The 21,436-nt window shown below is 34.4% G+C and overlaps 1 protein-coding gene across 1 annotated transcript; it reads left to right on the top strand.

Moving 5' to 3' along the window:
- Window positions 1-2,682: 2,682 nt before the first annotated feature.
- Window positions 2,683-21,124, top strand: LOC115427879 (thyrotropin-releasing hormone receptor-like). Its single transcript, XM_030146602.1, has 2 exons — window positions 2,683-3,728; window positions 20,283-21,124. The coding sequence occupies exons 1-2, from the start codon at window positions 2,940-2,942 to the stop codon at window positions 20,706-20,708; spliced, it is 1,215 nt and encodes a 404-aa protein (XP_030002462.1). The 5' UTR covers window positions 2,683-2,939; the 3' UTR covers window positions 20,709-21,124.
- Window positions 21,125-21,436: the final 312 nt, after the last annotated feature.

The following is a 21,436-nucleotide window of genomic DNA, read 5'->3' as shown; positions in this document are numbered from 1 at the left end:
AAAATAAACAGCCTGATCATGTGATTATGTGATTCGTCTGAAACTTCACACAGCTTGACAAAGAAAAGATAAAACCCGTTATTTCTTCATGTTCTCGGAGCTGAATGGGAATAATGGGAGAAAAAGGAGGCGGTATTATGTAATTCCCTGCCGTCTCTATCCACCTGTTGTTCGGGACGGATGGCAGGAAGCTCTGAGGCACAATTGCAGAAATAAAGTGGAGTGTTGGCGTGATCGTCACCATTCTCAGCTCAGCTCTGTGAATGTGCACAGTTGGTGTGGAGGAGAGTTTCCCACCTCCACAGTGTTGTGCAGAGAAAAAGACAACTGCACATTCCCATGTTGTTGGACAGTGAGGCAGCATAATGCAGGTTATGCAGATCTGGCCCTCTGCCTTTTTGGTTTTACATATTGGACTGTTTCAGCTTCTCACACAGTGAAGCATAGCGTGAAATAAGTTTGTGTAACAGGGATTTTATTTGTGCACAGTCTTGATGTGAAATATAGGCTCATATTTTAGCTGTAGTTGTAGGATGTTCAGGGATGAGTTGTTTTAGTTTCATAGAATTAAAGTAGAAAGGAAAGGAAAGGAAAGGCAGCAAAATGTGAAACTATTTAGCATTTAAGGACCTAGTGTGACTTTTGTGTCAGTTCCCAAATGATTTTTTCTCCATTTAACCTTTCCTAAGAGATTTATCACCATATATTACAACATTCTCCTCTAAATGTTGCATTTTTTTCCAGTGAAAATCATCTATTTTCCGATGTTTAATTCACTGATCATGTAGATGTTCATAAAAGCTCAGATTAAAGTCAAAGTTTTTATATCAGATCAGTAAAAATGAAGAAAAAGTGACTTAAAAGTACGATTTATCATTAACAAAAGTGTCTTCATTCACTGTCATTGATCCAACATTTATTATTATGCATTTATTTCAGTGAAAATCAGGTATTTTCCGATATTTATTTTACCGATCTTGTACTTTAATCATGATGCTGAGATTACATTTGAGGGTTATTTTATCAAAAACAGAAAAAAAAAAGAGAAAAAGTGACTTTATCAGTAAAATCTACCATTAACTGAACATACACCAGCATGTCCGAGCACTGTCATTGATCCAACTCTATGGGTTTTACTGGTGAATCAATGTTGTAGAAGATGACAGTGTTTCCATGGTAACTACAGAGCCTCTGAGCATCCAAATGGGTCATATCTGATGATCATGAAAAGATGAAAAACTGTATTTTACACCAATTATTTACATGGATTGATAGAATTAATGGATCTACAGTTTAGATCAGTAGATGCTTTTGATCAGTAGTGGATCTTTGGGTGTTTATGGGTAAAGCAAACCCATCTTCATCTTCTGACTTTATGATTTATGCATCTTTAACTGAAGTAAATATAGACTTATAAGGGAAAATGTTACAAAAATATGAAGAAAGGTGACTTTTTTTTCTCTGTCACCTTCAAAAATCACCGATGCCAAATATTTCAGAATAAAAACTTGACACAAAAACTGTTGTAAAGAGACTCAGCTGTCCTTGAAAAACACAAAACAGAATCTCCCTTTAGTCGTTTTATCGCTTTCAGAGTTTTTATTCCAGACTACCTGTAAAACTGTCATAACAAAAACATAGATAAATTTAACCCTTTCATGCACACTGGTCACTCCAGTGGACAGTTATTCTATGGCTTTTCTATTGTTCATTCATGGGTTTTGTTGTTTTAGTTCCATATCAGGACTCTTATGCTTCATCCAAAACACTGCAATTCATACAATTACTGTAACTTTGCTGTTCTTGATAAACCTGATCTGCAGTAACATGTTTTAGTGTAAATCAAATGCTAATTGGTATTAGACTGTAATTAACAAACAAATGTCTGTTTTTTTGGTTGTTGTTTTTTTTTTTTTGCATATCCTCCTGAGACCCAGCAATGCATTTTGTCCTCTGTAGGGGACAAAAGTTTGACAGTTTTACTTTAAAAATGCTGTCCATTACAAAGGACATTCCATTAAAAAAAATCAATCAATAAATAAAAGTAGTTTTAAAAATGTATCTTAAAAAACTGTTGCATTATGCAGTTTCCAATCAAGGCAATTTTTTTAATGTAAAAAAGCTAAAACTGTCCATTTCCTGGGTCTCAGGAGGATATTATCTCCATGAAATGAGTAATAACTAATATTAGAGTATGATAAAATGTGAGAAAACAGCAGCAATTTAGCAATTAGTGGCATTAAAAATGCTTTTATTTCATAGTTTTCAAACAGTATATCACTTTCTGATGATGATTTTTATATAAATGTTTCTTTGCTTCAAAACTTAAATGCATGGTGTCCAGCTGAATGGACATTTTTGTAACTCCATGAAGAATACGTTCATAAAAAAATAAAAAATAAGTAAAATAAAAATCAATTGCATTGTTTTTTTCATGCCTAAACAGGAACAAAAACACTCAGGAAAAAAATATTGACTAAGGTTCTCATAATTCGTGCATGAAAGGGTTAATATATTTTTGGTTTTCAAACAGTTATTTATATTGATGGGGGAGGTCTGTATTGGAAAATGTAATGATGGGCTTATCCCCTCGCATGCGTAATGAGAGCTCGTGCCAAAATCAGGGCTCAAAACCAAAGCACCATCTGTCCATCAGGCACAGTTTGCTCCGACCAGATCAAGACGACGCGTCGCCTTTTACGCACGGCACATCATCATTCCGAGCTACTCTTCGTCACTTAGCGTTGAAGTGAAGTGCAACACACGACAGGATGCTGCTGAAAGCTTCCACACACGTTTCTTTAGACTTGTAGAGTTTGTAGATTTCTCCTCTTAGCCGTGCGTAAAAACCGAAGCGTTACGCACGGACGCGTAAAAACCAGGATTCGACTTTTTTTTTTTTTTTTTTTTTTGGATATCTGAGCCTGATTTAAAACAGGATGGAAAACTTTACAACATCTCCGGAGGTGAATCACACTTTAGGGGTTTGGATGGACCACAGTATTCAGTACAAAGTCATTAGTAGTTTGTTACTTTTCATCATCTGCGCTTTAGGGATCGTTGGTAATGTCATGGTGATCCTGGTGGTGCTCACTACCAAACACATGCGGACTCCTACTAACTGTTACCTGGTCAGTTTGGCTGTGGCTGACCTCATGGTGCTCACAGCAGCTGGTTTACCCGCTATTACAGAAAGCATCTTCGGTTCCTGGGTGTTCGGCCACTATGGGTGCCTCTGCATCACCTACTTCCAGTACCTCGGGATCAACGCGTCCTCCTGCTCCATAACAGCCTTCACCATCGAAAGATACATCGCCATCTGTCATCCCATTAAAGCCCAGTTTCTGTGCACCCTATCCAGAGCCAAAAAGATTATTTTATTCGTCTGGGCTTTCACTTCTTTGTACTGCGTCATGTGGTTCTACCTCTCAGACATCCAGGAGCTCGTCTATGATAACATCACCATCATCACCTGCGGTTACAGAGTCCCCAGGAAGTTTTATTTACCCATTTATTTTTTTGACTTTGGGGTGTTTTTTGTGGTGCCTCTGCTGCTCTCTGCGGTTCTGTACGGACTCATTGCCAGGATCCTTTTCCTTAACCCGCTACCCTCCGACACCAAGGAGAAGAAGAAGAAGAAGAACGGACACAATAACCACACCATCAATAACAACACCAGCTGTAAAAACTCACGTCACTCCAGTTCCACCGCGACCTCCCGCAGACAGGTGGGTGGTGTGAGATCCTGGCTGACGCACAGCTTCAGCTCCAAAAGTGTCCATCTGAAGTTAGTTTACAAAAATGTCCTGCTTTTCTGCAATGATGCCAAAAGTTTTAAATGCAGTTTCACAGATTTTTCAAATATATATAGGGTGGGGAAGCAAAATTTACAATATTTTCAGACAGGGATTGAAAGACAGTGTATGACCAAATAGTTATGAGAATCTATTTGCCACAAGAAAATGGACATAATAGAAAATGTTTTTATTCTATGTGTCCTCCTTCTTTCTCAATAACTGCCTTCACACGGTTCCTGAAACTTGCGCAAGTGTTCCTCAAATATTCGGGTGACAACTTCTCCCATTCTTCTTCAATAGTATCTTTAACCCTTTCGTGCACGAATTATGAGAACCTTCATCAAATTTTTTTCCTGCGTGTTTTTATTCCCCTTAGACATGAAAACAACAATGCGATTGAAAATTTTCTTCTGGAAAATAAATTATAAAATAAAATAAAAAATAATTAATTTTTTTTTTTTAAAATACATAAAAAAATAATAATAATAATAAATATTATGAACCTATTTTTCATTAAGTTGCAAAAAAAATTCAGTCAGCTGGACACCACACATTTAATTTTTGATGCACAGAAACATGTATTTACTGATAAATTGTGTGAGAACTATGGAGAGGGCTTGTGATTCTGGGGGTTTGTGCTCAGGAGAGAGCTACATAATTTTACCAATTCATGTCAGAAAAGATATGTAGTGTCTTAAAACTTTAATAAAGATATGTGTAAACAAAAAAAAACAAAAACAGAAAAGAACAACAAAATCCATGAAAATACAAGAGAACAGCTGTAGAGTAGCTGTCCACTGCAGTGAGCAGTATGCATGAAAGGGTTAAGAAAGTCGACATTGCTGTGTGATGTTCTATTGGTAGCATGTTCTAAAACGCCCCAAATAGCAGAATCCAGAGGGTTTAGATCTGGGCTAGAAGGCGGCCATAAACATGATTCCCAAAAATTGATAAAGTTGGATTTGTTGCTGTTGTGTTTTGGTGTTCTTGTGTAAGATTTTAACTTCAAATCATATTTTACTGCATTTCTAACGGTCTTGTTGTCTACCTCAAGTTCAATTGCCATTTTTCTCATGGATTTGGTTGGATCCTTTAGGATTTTGGATTAGAGAGCTTTAATAAAAGCTTTGGTTCGTTTTTTGTTGCTTCCTCCACTTCCAGACTTTCTCGTAATAGTTTTGCTCATAGTCATTCTCTTCTTTCCATTATAAACAGTCTCTATGGACACTCCAACTATTTTTGAAATCTCCTTTGGTGTGACGAGTGCATTCAGCAAATCACACACTCTGACGTTTGCTTTCCTGATTACTCATATGGGCAAAAGTTTCTGAGACGGTATGGATAATAGTGTTAGGTATGATTATGACATCAATATATGTTTGGTTTCAAAACAACTGACGTAGTGCCTGCTGAGAAAAAACAACTAAATGTTCATTGTAGATTTTGCTTCCCCACCCTGTATATATATATATATATATATATATATATATATATATATACACACACACAGTAAAAAACAGTGTCAATTTAACTCAGGGGTGTCAAAATCATTTTAGTTCAGGGGCCATATTCAGCTAAATTTGATCTGAAGTGGGCCGGGGCCAGTAAAATAATAACACTGGGTTACAAAAAAATGTTTTTTGCAAGTTGTCTAGGTTTTTTCAACTGAATTAGGAACATTTTGTATAGCACATTTCAGCAACAAGGCAATTCAAGGTGCTTCACACAGGACATTGAAATACAACGACAAGGGAAAAAGAAACACATTTAAAACATTATAAAAGAAACATGTAAAAGGTGATTAAAAACAGCAAGTAAGAAAACACATAAAATCCAAAAATATAAAAACATACACATTAAAGTAAGAGTTGCAGTGCAGAGTTTGGAAGGACAATATAAAATTTAAAAAGTAAAAAGTAAAAGTAGATTGGTAAATGTAAGTGATTTAGAAAAGGCACAGTCAACAGGTTATTTTAGCTGCTTATATACAACAAATGAAAATAACACTGGGTTACAAAAAAATGTTTTTTGCAAGTTGTCTAGGTTTTTTCAACTGAATTAGGACCATTTTGCACCGCTAAATCCAAAAATGACATCTGTTTTTCTCAATCAGGTCAGGTTTTTTTGCTAATTTGATTTTGAAAAATTTGATCTTCTCACAAAATTGATTAAATTTTTGTGACTTTATCAGTTGATTTTTTATATAGTTCTCACCCAAAATAGGTTTTAAGAGAAAAAAAAAAATCATTTGATCACTTGATTCCTGTTAGGTACAATGGTGTATTCACCACAGATGTAGCAGAATACGTCAGGCTTTTTTTTGCAAGATCTTCTAGTCGAAGCCATTTCATTCACCTGTAATATTAAAAAAAACATTAATCATAAATTGGCAAAAGTAAAATCTTCAGAACTCGTTTATTGCAAGAAATATGAAAGAATTTTGTATCATATGATGTGAAAATGCCCATAAATGTAAGCAAAAATGTTAAAAAGCCAATATGTAGCATAGTTCAGAAAGTTGACCTGATTGAGCAAAATTCATGTGATTTTTGGATTCAGCACACCAAAATTATCCTAAATCAGCTCAAAAAACTTAAACAATAAATGTGTTGTTGACCAGTGTTATATAATAACCTATAAATAATGACAATTCCAAATTTTTGTCTTTGTTTTAGTGTAAAAAAAACCAACAACATTAAATTCTGAAAATATTTACTTTTATAAACTATCCAAAAAAAAAAACTCTTAAAAAAACTGAAATTTGAATTCAAAAACATAAGAAAATTTACACTGTAAGCCCGGAATTTGTATTTACTAAAATGCTTTATGCAGTTAATGATGTAAGTTTTATGATGTTACCATAAAATGTTCAGTATATTCTACTAATTTGTAGACATAGTTGAAAGTACGAAAAAGTTTAAGTTGAATGGAATTAAATCACTAAGTTTTAGTCATGACCACACCTTTTTTATCTTCGCATTGCATTGTGGGTATTGGGCATGTTGTTGAAAATGTGTTATTTTTCTGTGCAGGGGTTCAGCGGGGTTGTGGTGTTAGTGTTAATTTGGATTTAATGTGTGTATGGCAGTGTTTATTGGCCTTTTTGTGTTTGTTTTTGTATTTTTGTAGAGCTGCACCATGTGTCAGAGCCATAGGAAGAATAATGGCTTTACTATTCCTCAAAAATTGTTTGTGTACAATAAAAATTTTAATAATTTGTTGCTTCAAAGCTCTTCCTGTACTGCCAAAAGACACTGAGCTAATTTCCATTCATACTACAATATTAAGTCAAAAATGTTGTAAATATCTTGATCAGGAATAGGATTTTGAGTTTGATTATCTTAAATAGAGTTCTTTAATCAATGTTAAATTAATCTGGGCACAATTGAGAAAATTAGTCGGTTTAACCTAAAATGCTGAGTTGAATGGTTGGATAGTGGGGTTGATTTTACAGCAGATTTAAAGTACGAATAACTTGTCTTTTAGTGTTTTCTACTTAAAAGTTTAAGTTCAATACTTTTAGCATTAAAGTTGAACCTACTTAAACCAACTGATTAGTCGATCATTACTCAAATCATTTAAGTGCAATCACTCGCCTAAAATTTTTTGAGTAAACTCTACTTATCCGGGCTTACAGTGTAGTGCAATTTTAACAATATTATTCCTCAACTTATCATTTCTACATGTACATTATGGATCAGATCTGCAAAGACACTAAACACTGAGGAACAGGAAGAAAAACTGTTAAAATTGAGTTCAATTTTCTTTAGACATTTCAGGTTGTTCATATTTGTTCAGGTTATTCACATTTTAGTGTTACAGGATAGTTTGTAAATGTAAATATTTTCATTATTTATTTATTTATTTGCACATAATAAAAACAGCAATGGTAAAAAAAACAACATTCAAACAAGTAACAAAATTGTGCAGGAGAGGTTAGAAGCCAAAAAAAGAAGGCTTGTATGAATACTTCCCCCGAAATGAACAATACACAAAAAAGAATTAAAAATGACAATATAACTGAAACAATAAACTAAAATAAAAACAGCAAAAATGTAATCCACATTACAAATCATCAAATACAAATCAAGTGATATACAGCCTTACATTTTTTCATGAATTGAAGTCCTTTTCAGATGCTTTTTAAACAATGATAAAGTAGATGTTGGTTGAAATTCAGGTCTTAGATTATTCCACAGATTTTGGTCCACGGTATTTTAGAGAATACTGACAGACTGAAGTTCAGCAGTACAGAAGATAAAATTTGCTTGAGTATTGTGTCGAAAAGTTGTGAATAACATAAGACAACATAAAGAAATTCTGAAAAACTTTAGGAAGAATTTTATGTTATTTTTTTCACTGAAACAAAGAATAAAAAATTAAGTTATTAATTCAAGATTTTTTTTGCTTAATTCAAGATTTTTTTTTTAACTTAATTGAAGATTTTTTTTTGGCCTAATTCAAGATTTTTTAACTTAATTGAAAATATTTTTGGCTTACTTCAAGATTTTTTGCTAAAAATTGGAGTTTTTTGTTTTTTTGGCTTAATTGAACTTTTTTTTTTTTTTTTTACTTAATCGCAGATTTTTTTTTTGGCTTAATTCAAGATTTTTTCCTTAGTTCAAGTCCAATTTTTTTTTTTTTTTTTTTTGCTTAATTCAATTCAAGCCTATGGAATTTTTGCACTTGGCAAAAACATCCCACGGGCCGAACTGGACCCCTTGGCATTTGGCCCCCGGGCCGCATGTTTGACACCCCTGGTTTAACTCTTAGAGCAGTGGTTCCCAACTTTTTTTGGCTCGTGTCCCATTTTAACATCACAAATTTCTGGCGACCCCAGAGATTCAAAACACAGACTTTTTTTGTTTTTTTGCTAAAATTAATTTGTTTTTGATCATGTAATAGTTTGCTATACTATGTTGCAAATAAATATTAATTTTAGAGGACATTTGGTCTATATACTATATATTATTATGGATGGAGGCAGTAAAGCCAGGTGTAGATTACTGCACAAAGTGAGAATTTTATTTCCCTTGGTCAGGATATATACAGTCAGTCCAGCTTGGATTTACAAGGCTGACAAATAATACTGAACAAACAAGAACTAAAACTATGAATTATGAAAGAGCTGCAGCATCTGAAACTGACCACAGTGAACATTTGACAGATAAACAGAACCACAGTGCTTCAGTTTCAGCTTCAGTTTGTCATGTCTGTTATGTATTGGGATTGTCTCTCTCAACTCAGCATATATTTTTTATTAGTAAGATTTTATTTATTTTTATCAGTTACTAGAAATTTCAGGCGACCCCATTTGAATTCCAGGCGACCCCACATAGGGTCCCGACCCCAAGGTTGAAAAACACTGTCTTAGAGAGTTGTTTCTGATAACATTTGGTCCCACTTAAAATTATGAGGTGTGTTGAATGAAACCTGGTATAAAACATCAGAAAATGAACACAATAAATCTCACACAAGGTCAAACTAAACACTATCACTGGTTTATAAAAGCTGGGTTTTGTGTTTTACTGCTTGTTGCGTTTATTAAATTTCAGTCTGAAGAACAAATACAATCCACAGATCCATCCAGTCCATAGATCCAATAAATCACTCCATGAGAATAAAAATGTAAAATACAAACTTCACCAGTTAAATATTTAATTTGTGCAGTCAGACTTAAAAGGAGTAGGCTAAAGCTTTATACATTATCTTAGAGCACATCTTCAACTTTGACAAACATAACATATTGACACACCAACACTGAAAACAATATAAACTATCATAATGCTAAAATAAATATTTAATGTTACATACAAACATTCGACTTAGTTTACTGCTGTACGTACTTCTCACATATCCACATTGGATATTGATACAAACACTGACAAATGCATTAGAACACAGGTGTCAAACATGCGGCCCGGGGGCCAACTCCGGCCCACCAAAGGGTCCAGTCCGGCCCCTGGGATGAATTTGTGAAATGCAAAAATTACACTGAAGATATCAACAATCAAGTATGTTAAAATCATTTTAGGTCATTTCAATCTAAAGTGGATCAGACCAATAAAATACTATCATAATAACCAATAAATAATGAAAACTGTAAATTTGTCTCTTTGTTTTTGTGAAAAAAGAAGTAAAATTGCACAAAAATGTTCACATTTACAGACTATCCTTTTACAAAAAAATGTGAATATCTGAAATGTCTTAAGAGAAGTATGTGGAATTTTAATAAAATTCTCCCTGTTATTTCATATTTTGTGTATTTGTAGATCCACTGTGATCTCTAAAGTTGTGATTCACATGTATAAATGATAAACTGAGGCGTAATATCATTAACATTGCACTTATTTTACTAACAAATTTTCAGGTTGTTCATATTTGTTCATGTTATGTTCAAGTACAGTTCGTAGATGTAAACATTTTCATTACGGAAGTGACTTTTTTCACTCAAAAGTTCTTATCCTATTATTTATATTACTTTACTAGTCCAGCCCACTTTAAATCATATTAGGCTGAATGTGGCCCCTGAACTAAAATGAGTTTGACACCCCTGCATTAGAACGTTCTTAATCTAATAAACCTAATGTTGGTGTAGGACTTCTGCACAGAACTGTATGTAATGTGTCAAACCACAATAAAAACCACTAGAAATTCACTGACTTAATTCATTCTGATTTAGACTTAATTCACTCAGAGCTTAATTGTTTTGTTTCACCAGGTTTAAAGGGTCAGTTCACCAAATAAAAACATACATTTTTTATATATAGGCAGCAAACTATTACTGAAACTGTTGGGAGAAAAAAAAATAATGTTGTTATTGTCATAGTGTGCTTTAACTTAAATATTTGTTTGTTGTAATACAGTGAATACAGAAAGTGTAATGAGATGTAGCTACATCTGTAAAGGTAGAATACACCTTTTTCAGTCAATATTTTTTCCATGTAACTTAGCATTTTATTGCTGATTACTGAACTCAATTTTTCATAGCATTTTCATGACTATATATAGTGTTGCCCACAACTTTGGGATAAAATATTTTAGCTCTTTTTTATTAAAATCATTCACCACTTTTACACAGAGATCCCAGAAAAAAGGTAAGATTGTGATCCCACCTTTTTTTTTTTTTTTGTTGCCATTGTTACTCCTTCGGCTTGACTGTGGAAATCGGTCAGAGGTGAGACTTTTACACAGCGGACCTGCGTTACGGAATCAAAGGGGCGGTGACTCAGTGCAGCGTATAGTCAAGGTTATTATCGTTAACAAAAACGAACGAAATGACAAAAACTAGAACTGAAAAAACATTTTTGTTAACTGAAATAAAAAAAAAAAAACTATAAGTAGAAGAAAAAAAATAATAACTAACTGAAACTGTATTATGTGTTTACAAAACTAACTAAAATGTCTAAAAATGATTTATAAAATTCTCTTAGTTTTCGTCTTTGTAAATGTCAGATTGATTTGAAATGGATTTATTTCATTTGAGGAATTTTATCTAGCGTCACCATATGACATTTCACGGTCCGTCACTTGTCGTTTAGAGTCGTCTTCTAGTCCCCACTCTACCTGGGAACATGGAGACTAAAGTTGGGAGAAAGAGTCCTGTCTGGGATTTATTTGAATACGACAGTGAAGAAGAGAACAGATATGAAAAAAATAAATAAAATTAATACTAAAACTAAGCATTTAGAAAAAAAAAAATTAAAACTAATAAAAACTAGCAATCCTGCTCTAAAAACTAATTAAAACTAACTGAATTAGAGAAAAAAAAGTCAAAACTAAATAAAACTAAACTATAATGAAAAATCCAAAACTATTATAACCTTGCGTATAGTGTGACATATAACTTGCGCACTGGAAATACCCCAATCATAGCGGTGTTGCTAACCTCTCCAGAGTCTTTCCCGTCTTTCACCGTTCCACAAATGTTATCATGCTTAGGGTCCTGTGCCTGAAGTGACAACAGCTAACGCAGGGGTGTCAAACTCATTTTAGTTCAGGGGCCACATTCACCCCAACATGATCTAAAGTGGGCCGGACCAGTCAAATAATAACAGTGAAAAAAAGTAAAATTACATTATGATAATGTTTACATCTACAACGTTTCATTAAAAATCTGAACAACATGAACAACTTCAAATGTCTTAAGAAAAATAAGTGCTATTTTAACAATATTCTGCCTCAGTTTATCATTTACACATGTGCATTACAACTTATGTTACAATTACAAATACACCAAATGTATAGTACCAGGTATTATATTGATAAAATTGCTTTTATTTCTCTTAAGATATTTCAGTTTGTTCATATTTGTTTAGGTTTCTCACATTTTTTGTAAAAGGATAGTTTGTTAATATAAACATTTTCATGTAATTTTACTTTTTTTCACTAAAACAAAGAGAAAATCTGCAGTTGTCATTATTTATACGTTATGATACTATTTTAGTGATCTGACCCAAATGAGATCTGTGTATTGAACCTGAATTAAAATGATTTTTACACTATTGATTGTTAATATCTTCAGTGTAAGGATGTAACGATTACCAGTATAACGATAAACCATGGTAAAATTGAAGACGGTTAGTATTACCGATTAAATTCTAATTATCATGATAACCGTGTTTGATTACCACACTTTTAGGGGAAAAACCCTATGTAAAAATCTGCTTTTATGTCAAGTATTTGAGTACAATTTTAATTTATTTCAATTTCAATTTAATATATTTAATATTTGGAACCAATATTCAGTTTTAAAGTCTTTGAAAAGGTTCATTAAGCATCTTTGTGTTATTTATGCAATAAATTAAACAAATTTTTCAAATCAGATTTTAAAAATTTTATGTGTTTTTTGTCCTTTTATGTTGATGTAGTAGGTTAAAGTGAAAAAAATAATAGACAGGTGATATAGATGAAGTTGTGCTGAAAAACAACATTCCAAACATGGGTGTAGTAATATTTGTTTATATAGTATATAAAGGCAAAATCAAAAGGACTGAAAAACGGACAAAATAGGCTCAGACCACTAAGGGTTAATATTTGAATGTTTCTGCAACAGAAGGGACATTGTGCCTGTTATTTATTTATTTATCTATGCATTTATTTATTTATTTTTTTTTTTCAAAATACAACTTGGTTAAATTATTTCAGTGTGTGTATTAGTACTTTTTGAAAATTTTAGCACAATTTCAACAATACCGCGATAATGATAACCATGATAATTTTGGTCACAATAATCGCGATATGAAATTTTCGTATCCTTACATCCCTACTTCAGTGTAATTTTTACATTTCACTAATTAATCCTAAGGGCCAGATTGGACCCTTTGGCGGGCCAGATTTGGCCCCCGGGCCACATGTTTGACACCTGTGAGCTAATGGATGTGGGCGTCTCCCCAGTTTGACATCTCTCTGGTCACATTGATATGTTGTACCGTAAATGGCTCGTGCTCATTTTTAAATCCCCCTGGCATGAGGTTCGCACACATAATATATCATCAAAACATTACATCTTGGTTGTGTAACTCGAGGTTTTCCTTTTACACAGTGTTCCAGGATCCTGATTCCACCTTTATCACGGCTCGGTTACTACCTCCAGAGGCGTAATCAAAGCTGTGATAAAGGTGGAACCAAATGATCCCACCATATGTTTACACAGACGTCGTTTTGGAATAAAGGGGAAATATTCCCGCTACAGAAGTGCTGTGTAAAAGGGACTATTATGACAATGTAATGTATTTTTCTTATTTTATATTAAGTGTAACAGGGACTCAGTATGTAATCATTACGCCTGGTTAAAGGTCATTACTGATGTGTATTAATAGGAATAAAAAAAAAAAAGAAAACAAAATAATTCCAACTTTATGCACTGTAAAAAAAAAATCCTGTTGTTTTTACGGAAAAAAAAAAAACTGGCTGCTGTGGTTACCAGAACAATACTGTAAAAAACACATCCAACTGTAAACGTATTTATGGAGTGACATGTAGATTTAACATTTTAACCCATAAAGACCCAAACATCCATCACCAACCAAAAGCATCTACTGATCTAAACTGTTTAATACCTGTTGATCTATTAATTCTATCAATCGATGTAAATAATCGGTGTGAAATACAATTTGTCATCTTTTCATGGTCATCACATATGACCCATTTGGACGTTCAGAGGCCCCGTAGTGAACGTGGAAACACCGTCACCTTCTACAACATTGATTCACCAGTAAAACCCATGGAGTTGGATCAGTGACAATGGATGGAAATGCCTGGTTTATCTTCAGTTAATGATATATGCGTCTGAAAAAGTCACTTTTTTGCGTTTTTTTCTGTTTTCTGGTATAATAACCCTCAACTTTAATCTGGGCTTTTATGAACATCTACACAATCAGTGAATTAAATATAGGAAAATACTAGATTTATATTGATAAAATGCAAAATACAGAACATAATATTATAATAAATTGCTTAAGAAAGATTAAATATAGAGAAAATTTCATTTGGGAACTGATCCAAAAGTAGCGCTGGGTCTTTATGGGTTAAACATGTACATTTAACACTGGATTTAAATGGTAAATGGACTGCACTTATTCAGTGCATTTTCTACACCTTCATGGTGTCCAAAGCTATCAGGTCAATTTAGGCTTCAGTGTCTTTCATGGACCCTGCTTTGTGCCCCGCCTTCGCCCCTATGTAGCTGGGATAGGCTCCAAGCGACCCCCGTGACCCCAGTGAGGAAAAGCGGGTTCAGAAAATGAATGTCTTCCATGGACACTTTGACATATGGATTTGAACCACCAACCCTTTGGTTACTGGACGAGCCATTTTACCAACTCTACCAACCCATTAATTTACAAATGTAAAATATTACATTGTTAAATGTTTACTTTTTTATAACCTTTTATTGAAAAAAAAAAAAAAAAAAAGCAAATACGCCGTTATTTCAAAATTATGGTCTTTGCAATTTAACCCTTTCATGCACGAATTATTAGAACCTTAATCATTTTTTTTTTCTGAGTGTTTTTATTCCTCTTTAGGCATGAAAAAAACAATGCGATTGAAAATTTTCTTCTGAAAAATAAAAAAATAAAATAAAATAAAATAAAATAAAAATAATTTAAAAAAATAAAATAAATAATAATAATAACAAGAAAAAAAAAATCTTATGAGTGTATTTTTCATGAAGTTGCAAAAATGTCCACCCAGCTGGACACCACAAGTTTAATTTTTGACGCACAGAAACATGTATTTACTGATAAATTATGTGAAAGCTATGGGGAGGGCTTGTGATTCTGGGGGTTTATGCTCAGGAGAGATCTACATAATGTTACCAATTCATGCCAGAAAAGATATGTAGTGTCTTAAAACTTTAATAAAGATGTGTCTAAAAAAAATAAAATAAAAATAAAAATAAAAAGAGAAAAGAACAACAAAATCCATGAATATACAAGAGAACAGCTGTAGAATAGCTGTCCACTGGAGTGACCACTATGCATGAAAGGGTTAAACGACACCACATTCTTTTCAATTTACAGTTTTATTTTCTAAAAACAATAGACATACATAATTTCTACATACAACTCTGGTTTTGTTCACATACTCTTCCTATAAAAACTACAGCTATATTTGTTTTAATCGTAAACACAAAAGTCTTTTCAAATGAACAACTTTGCTTTGTATTGCCACTTACAGTTTTTTTATGTTGCAATTTTACAATTTTTTTGTGTCAATTCTACAGTTATTTTTTACAGTGTGGACAACAGTGTACATCCCAGTGGCAGAAGTACTCCAACCTTCTCCTTGGGGAGTAATAATAGTCGTAATAGTATTATTTTTTTTTTTTTTATTATTGTTGTCATGAAGTATTTGTGATTAATGTTTGTATATTGACTTGTTATTGTTTTTTACTCTGTTGAAATGTTACCTCTGTCTATTGCCACAGGTACGACACATGTAAACGTGCTTGTAACGAACTGAACTTCACCTTCAAACAGGGACGCTAAAAAACAGGATCATAATTTTTCCACTGTGAACCATAAATCGTGTGCTTCGATATGAGTTGTAAATGTCAGGACATTTTACAGCTCTGTTTTTCATCATCGTGTCATGTGTGGCCCCACAGCTGTTATTTTTATTTACTTCTTCATCGCTCCACAGTATTGATCCGTCTGATGCTTCCTCTGCAGACTCCTGTGGGAGGTTTTCCACCGTTACAGCTCTTATATTTCTGCTTCTAGTTGTTGGCTGTAGGCAGTGTTGTGCAAGTTACTTCCAAACTGTAATCCATTACAGATTACTTTTTACCATTATGTAGAAGTAGTTCCTTACCTTACAATATTACTGTCTCAGAGCTGTAATGCATTACACTACTCCTGGATTACTTTGGGGTTACATACAGACTCTCATCATAAATGGCGCCCCCTCAAAGTCAAATAATACCCCCCCCCCCCAAATACCAGCACCAGCACATTAACCCTTTCATGCACGAATTATGAGAACCTTAATCAAGATTTTTTTCCTGAGTGTTTTTATTCCTCTTTAGGCATGAAAAAAACAACGTGATTGATTTTATTTTATTTTATTTTATTTTTTTAACCTATCTTTCATGGAGTTACAAAAATGTCCACTCAGCTGGACACCATGCTTTTAATTTTTGAAGCAAAGAAACATGTATTTACTGACATACTGTGTGAAAACTATTAAATAAATGTTTTTTTTAATGTTGCTAATCTGATGTTTTCTCACATTTTAACATACTATAATAGTGGTTATTACTCACTCAAATAATATGCAAAAAACAACAAAACACAACAACTTTAAAAAAAACAAACAAACAAAAAAAAAGTTAATTGCAGTCTAATAACAACTAACAATTGATTTACGCTCAAATATGTTTCTGCGGATCAGGTTTATCAAGAACAGGAATGTTACAGTAACGGTATGAATTGCAGTGTATTATGGGATGGTGCATAAGTGTCCACTGTGTTGGTTGATATGCAAGTAAAACAACAAAATCCATGAATATACAAGAGAACAGCTGTAGAGTAACTGTCCACTGGAGTGACCACTGTGCATGAAAGGGTTAAAATCCTAGCCAGAGGACTTTTATACAGTTGCATTTTTTATATAATTGCACTTTTATATAGTAGTATTTTAATAGTGAAGTGTTTCGGTGTGTTTGTTGTGCCTGTTGAATGTATTTATGAGTGGGAAGAGTGTAGTATGAATGTTATTTGTGTTTTTTTATGTGGGGGGGCATGTGCAATTTCGTCGTATTTATTATGCCATGACAATAAAGCTTCGATTCTATTTGCGCCCTGAAGTCCATGTGGACAGATAGCTCACTAAGTAACGCTACGGTCTACGACGTTTGAATCCCAGCAGGAACACTTGCATTTTTTTCAACATTTTACATCTTTAAGGTCTCACGGTCTTGCTGTTTTGTTTTGTTTTTTTTTCAGTTGAGCAGTTACGTTACGGGTGAAAAGTACTATTGAACATGTACCGAGTAAAATATTACTGAAAACTGATTTGTAATGCCTTACACTACTGCGTTACAGCAAAAAGTAATCTGTTACTGTAATGCAGAGGTGTCAAACTCATTTTAGTTCAGGGGCCACATTCAGCTAAATTTGATCTGAAGTGGGCCGGACCAGTGAAATAATAACATAATAATATATAAATAATGTCAACTCCAAAATTTTCTCTACGTTTTAGAGTGAAAAAAGTCAAATTAAACAATGAAAATATTTACATCTACAAAATATCCTTTCAAACAATGTGAATAACATGAACAAACTGAAAAAATAAGTGTAATTTTAACAATATTATGCTTCAGTTCATCATTTTCACATGTTCATTATAACTTACAGATCACTACAAATACACAAAACATTTAATATCAGGCAGAATATTGTTAAAATTGTACTTATTTTTCTTAAAACATTTCAGGTTGTTCATATTTGTTCAGGTTATTCACATTTTTTGTGAAATTATACTTTGTTTTAGTGTAAATCCATGAAAATATTTACATTTACAAAGAGAAAAATTTGGATTTGTGAATATTTATAGATTATTATGATAGTACAGGGTGACACAAAAAAACAGGAAATTTTTAACAATCCAATAAAACCAAGAGTGATGGAAGAAAAATATTTTATTCATAGTAACTAAAACCTTAAAACATGCCATTTAAGAAACAATGATGGAATTTTCCTTTTTTAAAAATTACAGTGATCCCTTGCCAATTCGCGCTTTAAGTTCCGCGGTTTTAGTTATTCGCGGATTTTTCAGAAATATTCATCAAAAAATAAAAAATCAAGAAAAAAATCGCGGAAATTCCGTGAAAATCCACCCCACAGCAGACGAGAGGCCGCAGCTGCCAGCGAAACGTCAAACGATGACTCACAGCCTCCTGTAAGCAACACGAGAAACGCAGACGGCCCAGCAACCGCTTACCCCGAGCGAGAGGGAGAACTGATTCGTTTCTTGTGCGTATGAGAGGAAAAGAGAGCTGGGAGTAGATGTGCGTGTGTTCGTGTGTACGTATACGATGGATAAGCGTCACGAATGAAGAGAGGAGAGAGTATGTATCAGCTGTTAGTACGTATGCATGTGTGTGTGTGTTTTGTTTACTTTCTACATTCTTTTCTTTCAGATGTTTTACAGTACGTACATGTACATGTATCCGATCTATATATATGCATGTATACATGTACTAATCATTGTTTTCTTTTATATATATCTCATTTATTTCATAATTATTACATTTGCAGTACTTATATACTATTTATAGATACATATGTACATGTACCTAGGTCTAGGATAGGCTCAGGGGGCTCCGGCTCCAGTTTGCGGATTTTCGATTTTCGCGGGGGGCGCCGGTCCCCATTAACCGTGAAAAATAAGGGATCACTGTACTTCCTGTAGATGGCGTCCTCCTGTACGAATGCATTCTTGAAATCTGCTGTTGAGATTCCTCATTGACCGCTGCAACATCTCAGCTGGGATACTGTGAATTTCATCCTGAATTCTCTGTTTTAACTCATCCACAGTTCTTGGTCGAGTCGTGTACACTTTACTCTTGAGATAGCCCCACAAGAAAAAATCACAAACGGACAAATCTGGCGATCTAGGGGGCCAGGGAACGTTACCGAATCTTGAGATCACACGGTTACCGAACAATTCTCGCACAGCCGCCAGTGGTTACCCAAAAAAACGGGAATTTTTGAAGTGCGCATTGGCAGACATGAGCAAGTGGCAGCACTGCGAGACAGTGACCTTGAGCAAGTAAACACACCCCCATTTTAGTAACCACTGGCGGCTGTGCAAGTTACATTTCCAGAGTCAACTTTACTCTTGTAAGAGTTAATATTTTACACTACACTACACTAATTAGTGTCAATCAAGTTTTACACTATGTGAGAAGTAACATCCATAGTGTTACTCACATTCAACACTGAAGAGTTAAATGTTAAGAAATAACTTTTCCAGCGTTAAACCTACTTAACACTACATGTTAATAAATAAATTACTCCAAAGAGTGTTGATTTCTAACTGCCTCCTACCAGTGTTACATGTGATGTACTATAGTCCCAGTGTCTGCAGGGGTGAAAAAAAGATACAATTATTTCTGTACCCAATTTATTCTAAGTAAAAATTAAATATTGCAATTAAAAGTAAACCTAAAATGACATGTAAAATGAAAGCCGCCGACCTGGTATCACGTTTTCCATTTGTAATTCGGTATTTGAAAACACGTATCCAACATTGACGACGACGACGTAACTATATTCTCGCACACAGAATCTGCTTGGATGAAACAACAAAAGCAATAGTTTATTTTCCACAAACTTACAAACGCAATTTTTCGATGCGAGGAAGATGGCGATGCCAGAGTCCAACTTCTTACTCAGTTTGAGCGCAGAGGTAGGTGGACGGGGCTTTTCAGAGTCATTGTTTTTTAACACTGAAAGGTGTCTTGCTCTTATCAGTGTTGAAGCAACTTTGAGAGTCAATTTACTTTAACACTGAATATATGACGCTGACTGTGTTTACTTGCACAAGGTCACTGTCTCGCAGTGCTGCCACTTGCTCATGTCTGCCAATACGCACTTCAAAAATTCCCGTTTTTTTGGGTCACCCTGTAGTTTTTAAAACATGAAAATTCCATCATTGTTTCTTAAATGGCATGTTTTAAGGTTTCAATTACTATGAATAAAAATTTTTCTTCCATCACTCTTGGTTTTATTGGATTGTTAAAAAGTTCCCGTTTTTTTTTGTCAGCCTGTATTTTACTGGTTGAATTGGTCTGAATGTGGAACCTAAACTAAAATAATTGTTAATATTTTAGTGTAATTTTTACATTTCTCAAATTCCTCCCAAGGGCCGGACTGGACCCTTTGGCGGGCCAGATTTGGTCCCCGGGCCGCATGTTTGACACCTGTACTGTAATGCATTACTTTTCTAACCCATTACTCCCATCACTGGCTGTAGGTGACCAAGATGCTGGCTGTGGTGGTGGTCTTGTTCGCCGTGCTCTGGATGCCGTACCGGACTCTGGTGGTGGTGAACTCCTTCCTGGACCGGGCCTACCTGGACAACTGGTTCCTCCTGTTCTGCCGGGTCTGCATCTACCTCAACAGCGCCATCAACCCGGTCATCTACAACGCCATGTCACAGAAGTTTCGCGCCGCTTTCCGTAAGATCTGCCGCTGCGGGAGGAAAGGCTCGGATAAGCCCGCGGCCTACAGCGTGGCCCTCACCTACAGCGCCGTTAAGGACACGTCGATGGTGGAGAGCACCGACCACTTCACCACGGAGCTGGAGGAGCTCACCGTCACCGACGAACTGCTGTCGGATCAGAAAATGATGTTTCCAGACCCTTGTGTGTACGGTAAAGTGGATTTCAGCGACGCCTGAAGCCTGAGGAGACAGTTTACAGCCGGAGGAACAAACCCGTGGATGTAAAAGGGGCTTAATGGAGTCTGATAAGAGGGAAGATTGTTTCCTGAGTGGCCACTGACCTTTTCAAGACCAGGCTGCTTTTGCTTGAGATGTAAACATAGATTATAGCCTCTGATGCATTTAATGGCAGTATTTGAGACACCAAGATAAACACCCTCTTCATTGTCCGTGATTTTAGATGGTGTTAAGTCACAAATATTGACATTTAAGCACTCTGGGGTTGTGGATTCATCAACATAAGGTTAAGGAAACATGAATGTGTCCCAAACAACCATTTCTACTTCTCTAATGCCAGTTTATTTGCTATAATGTCAGTACTTATTCTTACACACAGATAGTTTAAAGACTATTTAACCCATAAAGACCCTCTGGGACTTTTGTCAGACTTCAAATATGAATTTTTCTCTCTATTTAATCCTTTTTTATGTGATTTAACATTATATCACAATGTTATCCTCTCATTTTGCATTTATTTAAGTGAAAATCAGGTATTTTTTAATATTTATTTTACTGATCATGTACTTTAATCATCATGCTGAGATTACATTTGAGGGTTATTTTACCAAAAACAGAAAAAACCTGAGAAAAAGTGAATTTATCAGTAAAATCTACCATTAACTGAACATAAACCAAGCATGACTATTTAAGACTATTTAACCCATAAAGACCCTGTGCGACTTTTG

This window comes from Sphaeramia orbicularis, chromosome 11 (assembly GCF_902148855.1).
Source record: "Sphaeramia orbicularis chromosome 11, fSphaOr1.1, whole genome shotgun sequence".
NCBI lineage: Eukaryota > Metazoa > Chordata > Actinopteri > Kurtiformes > Apogonidae > Sphaeramia > Sphaeramia orbicularis.
The sequence above is the reverse complement of the archived record's forward strand: the minus strand, read 5'-3'. Positions and strand labels throughout refer to the sequence as shown.

What these genes read in the sequence shown, in the direction of transcription:
- LOC115427879 (XM_030146602.1), top strand. Translation starts at nt 2,940, where the DNA reads ATGGAAAACTTTACAACATCTCCGGAGGTGAATCACACTTTAGGGGTT. An exon ending in CCGCGACCTCCCGCAGACAG is followed by an intron (nt 3,729 to 20,282) that starts GTGGGTGGTGTG and finishes CACTGGCTGTAG; the next exon opens with GTGACCAAGATGCTGGCTGT.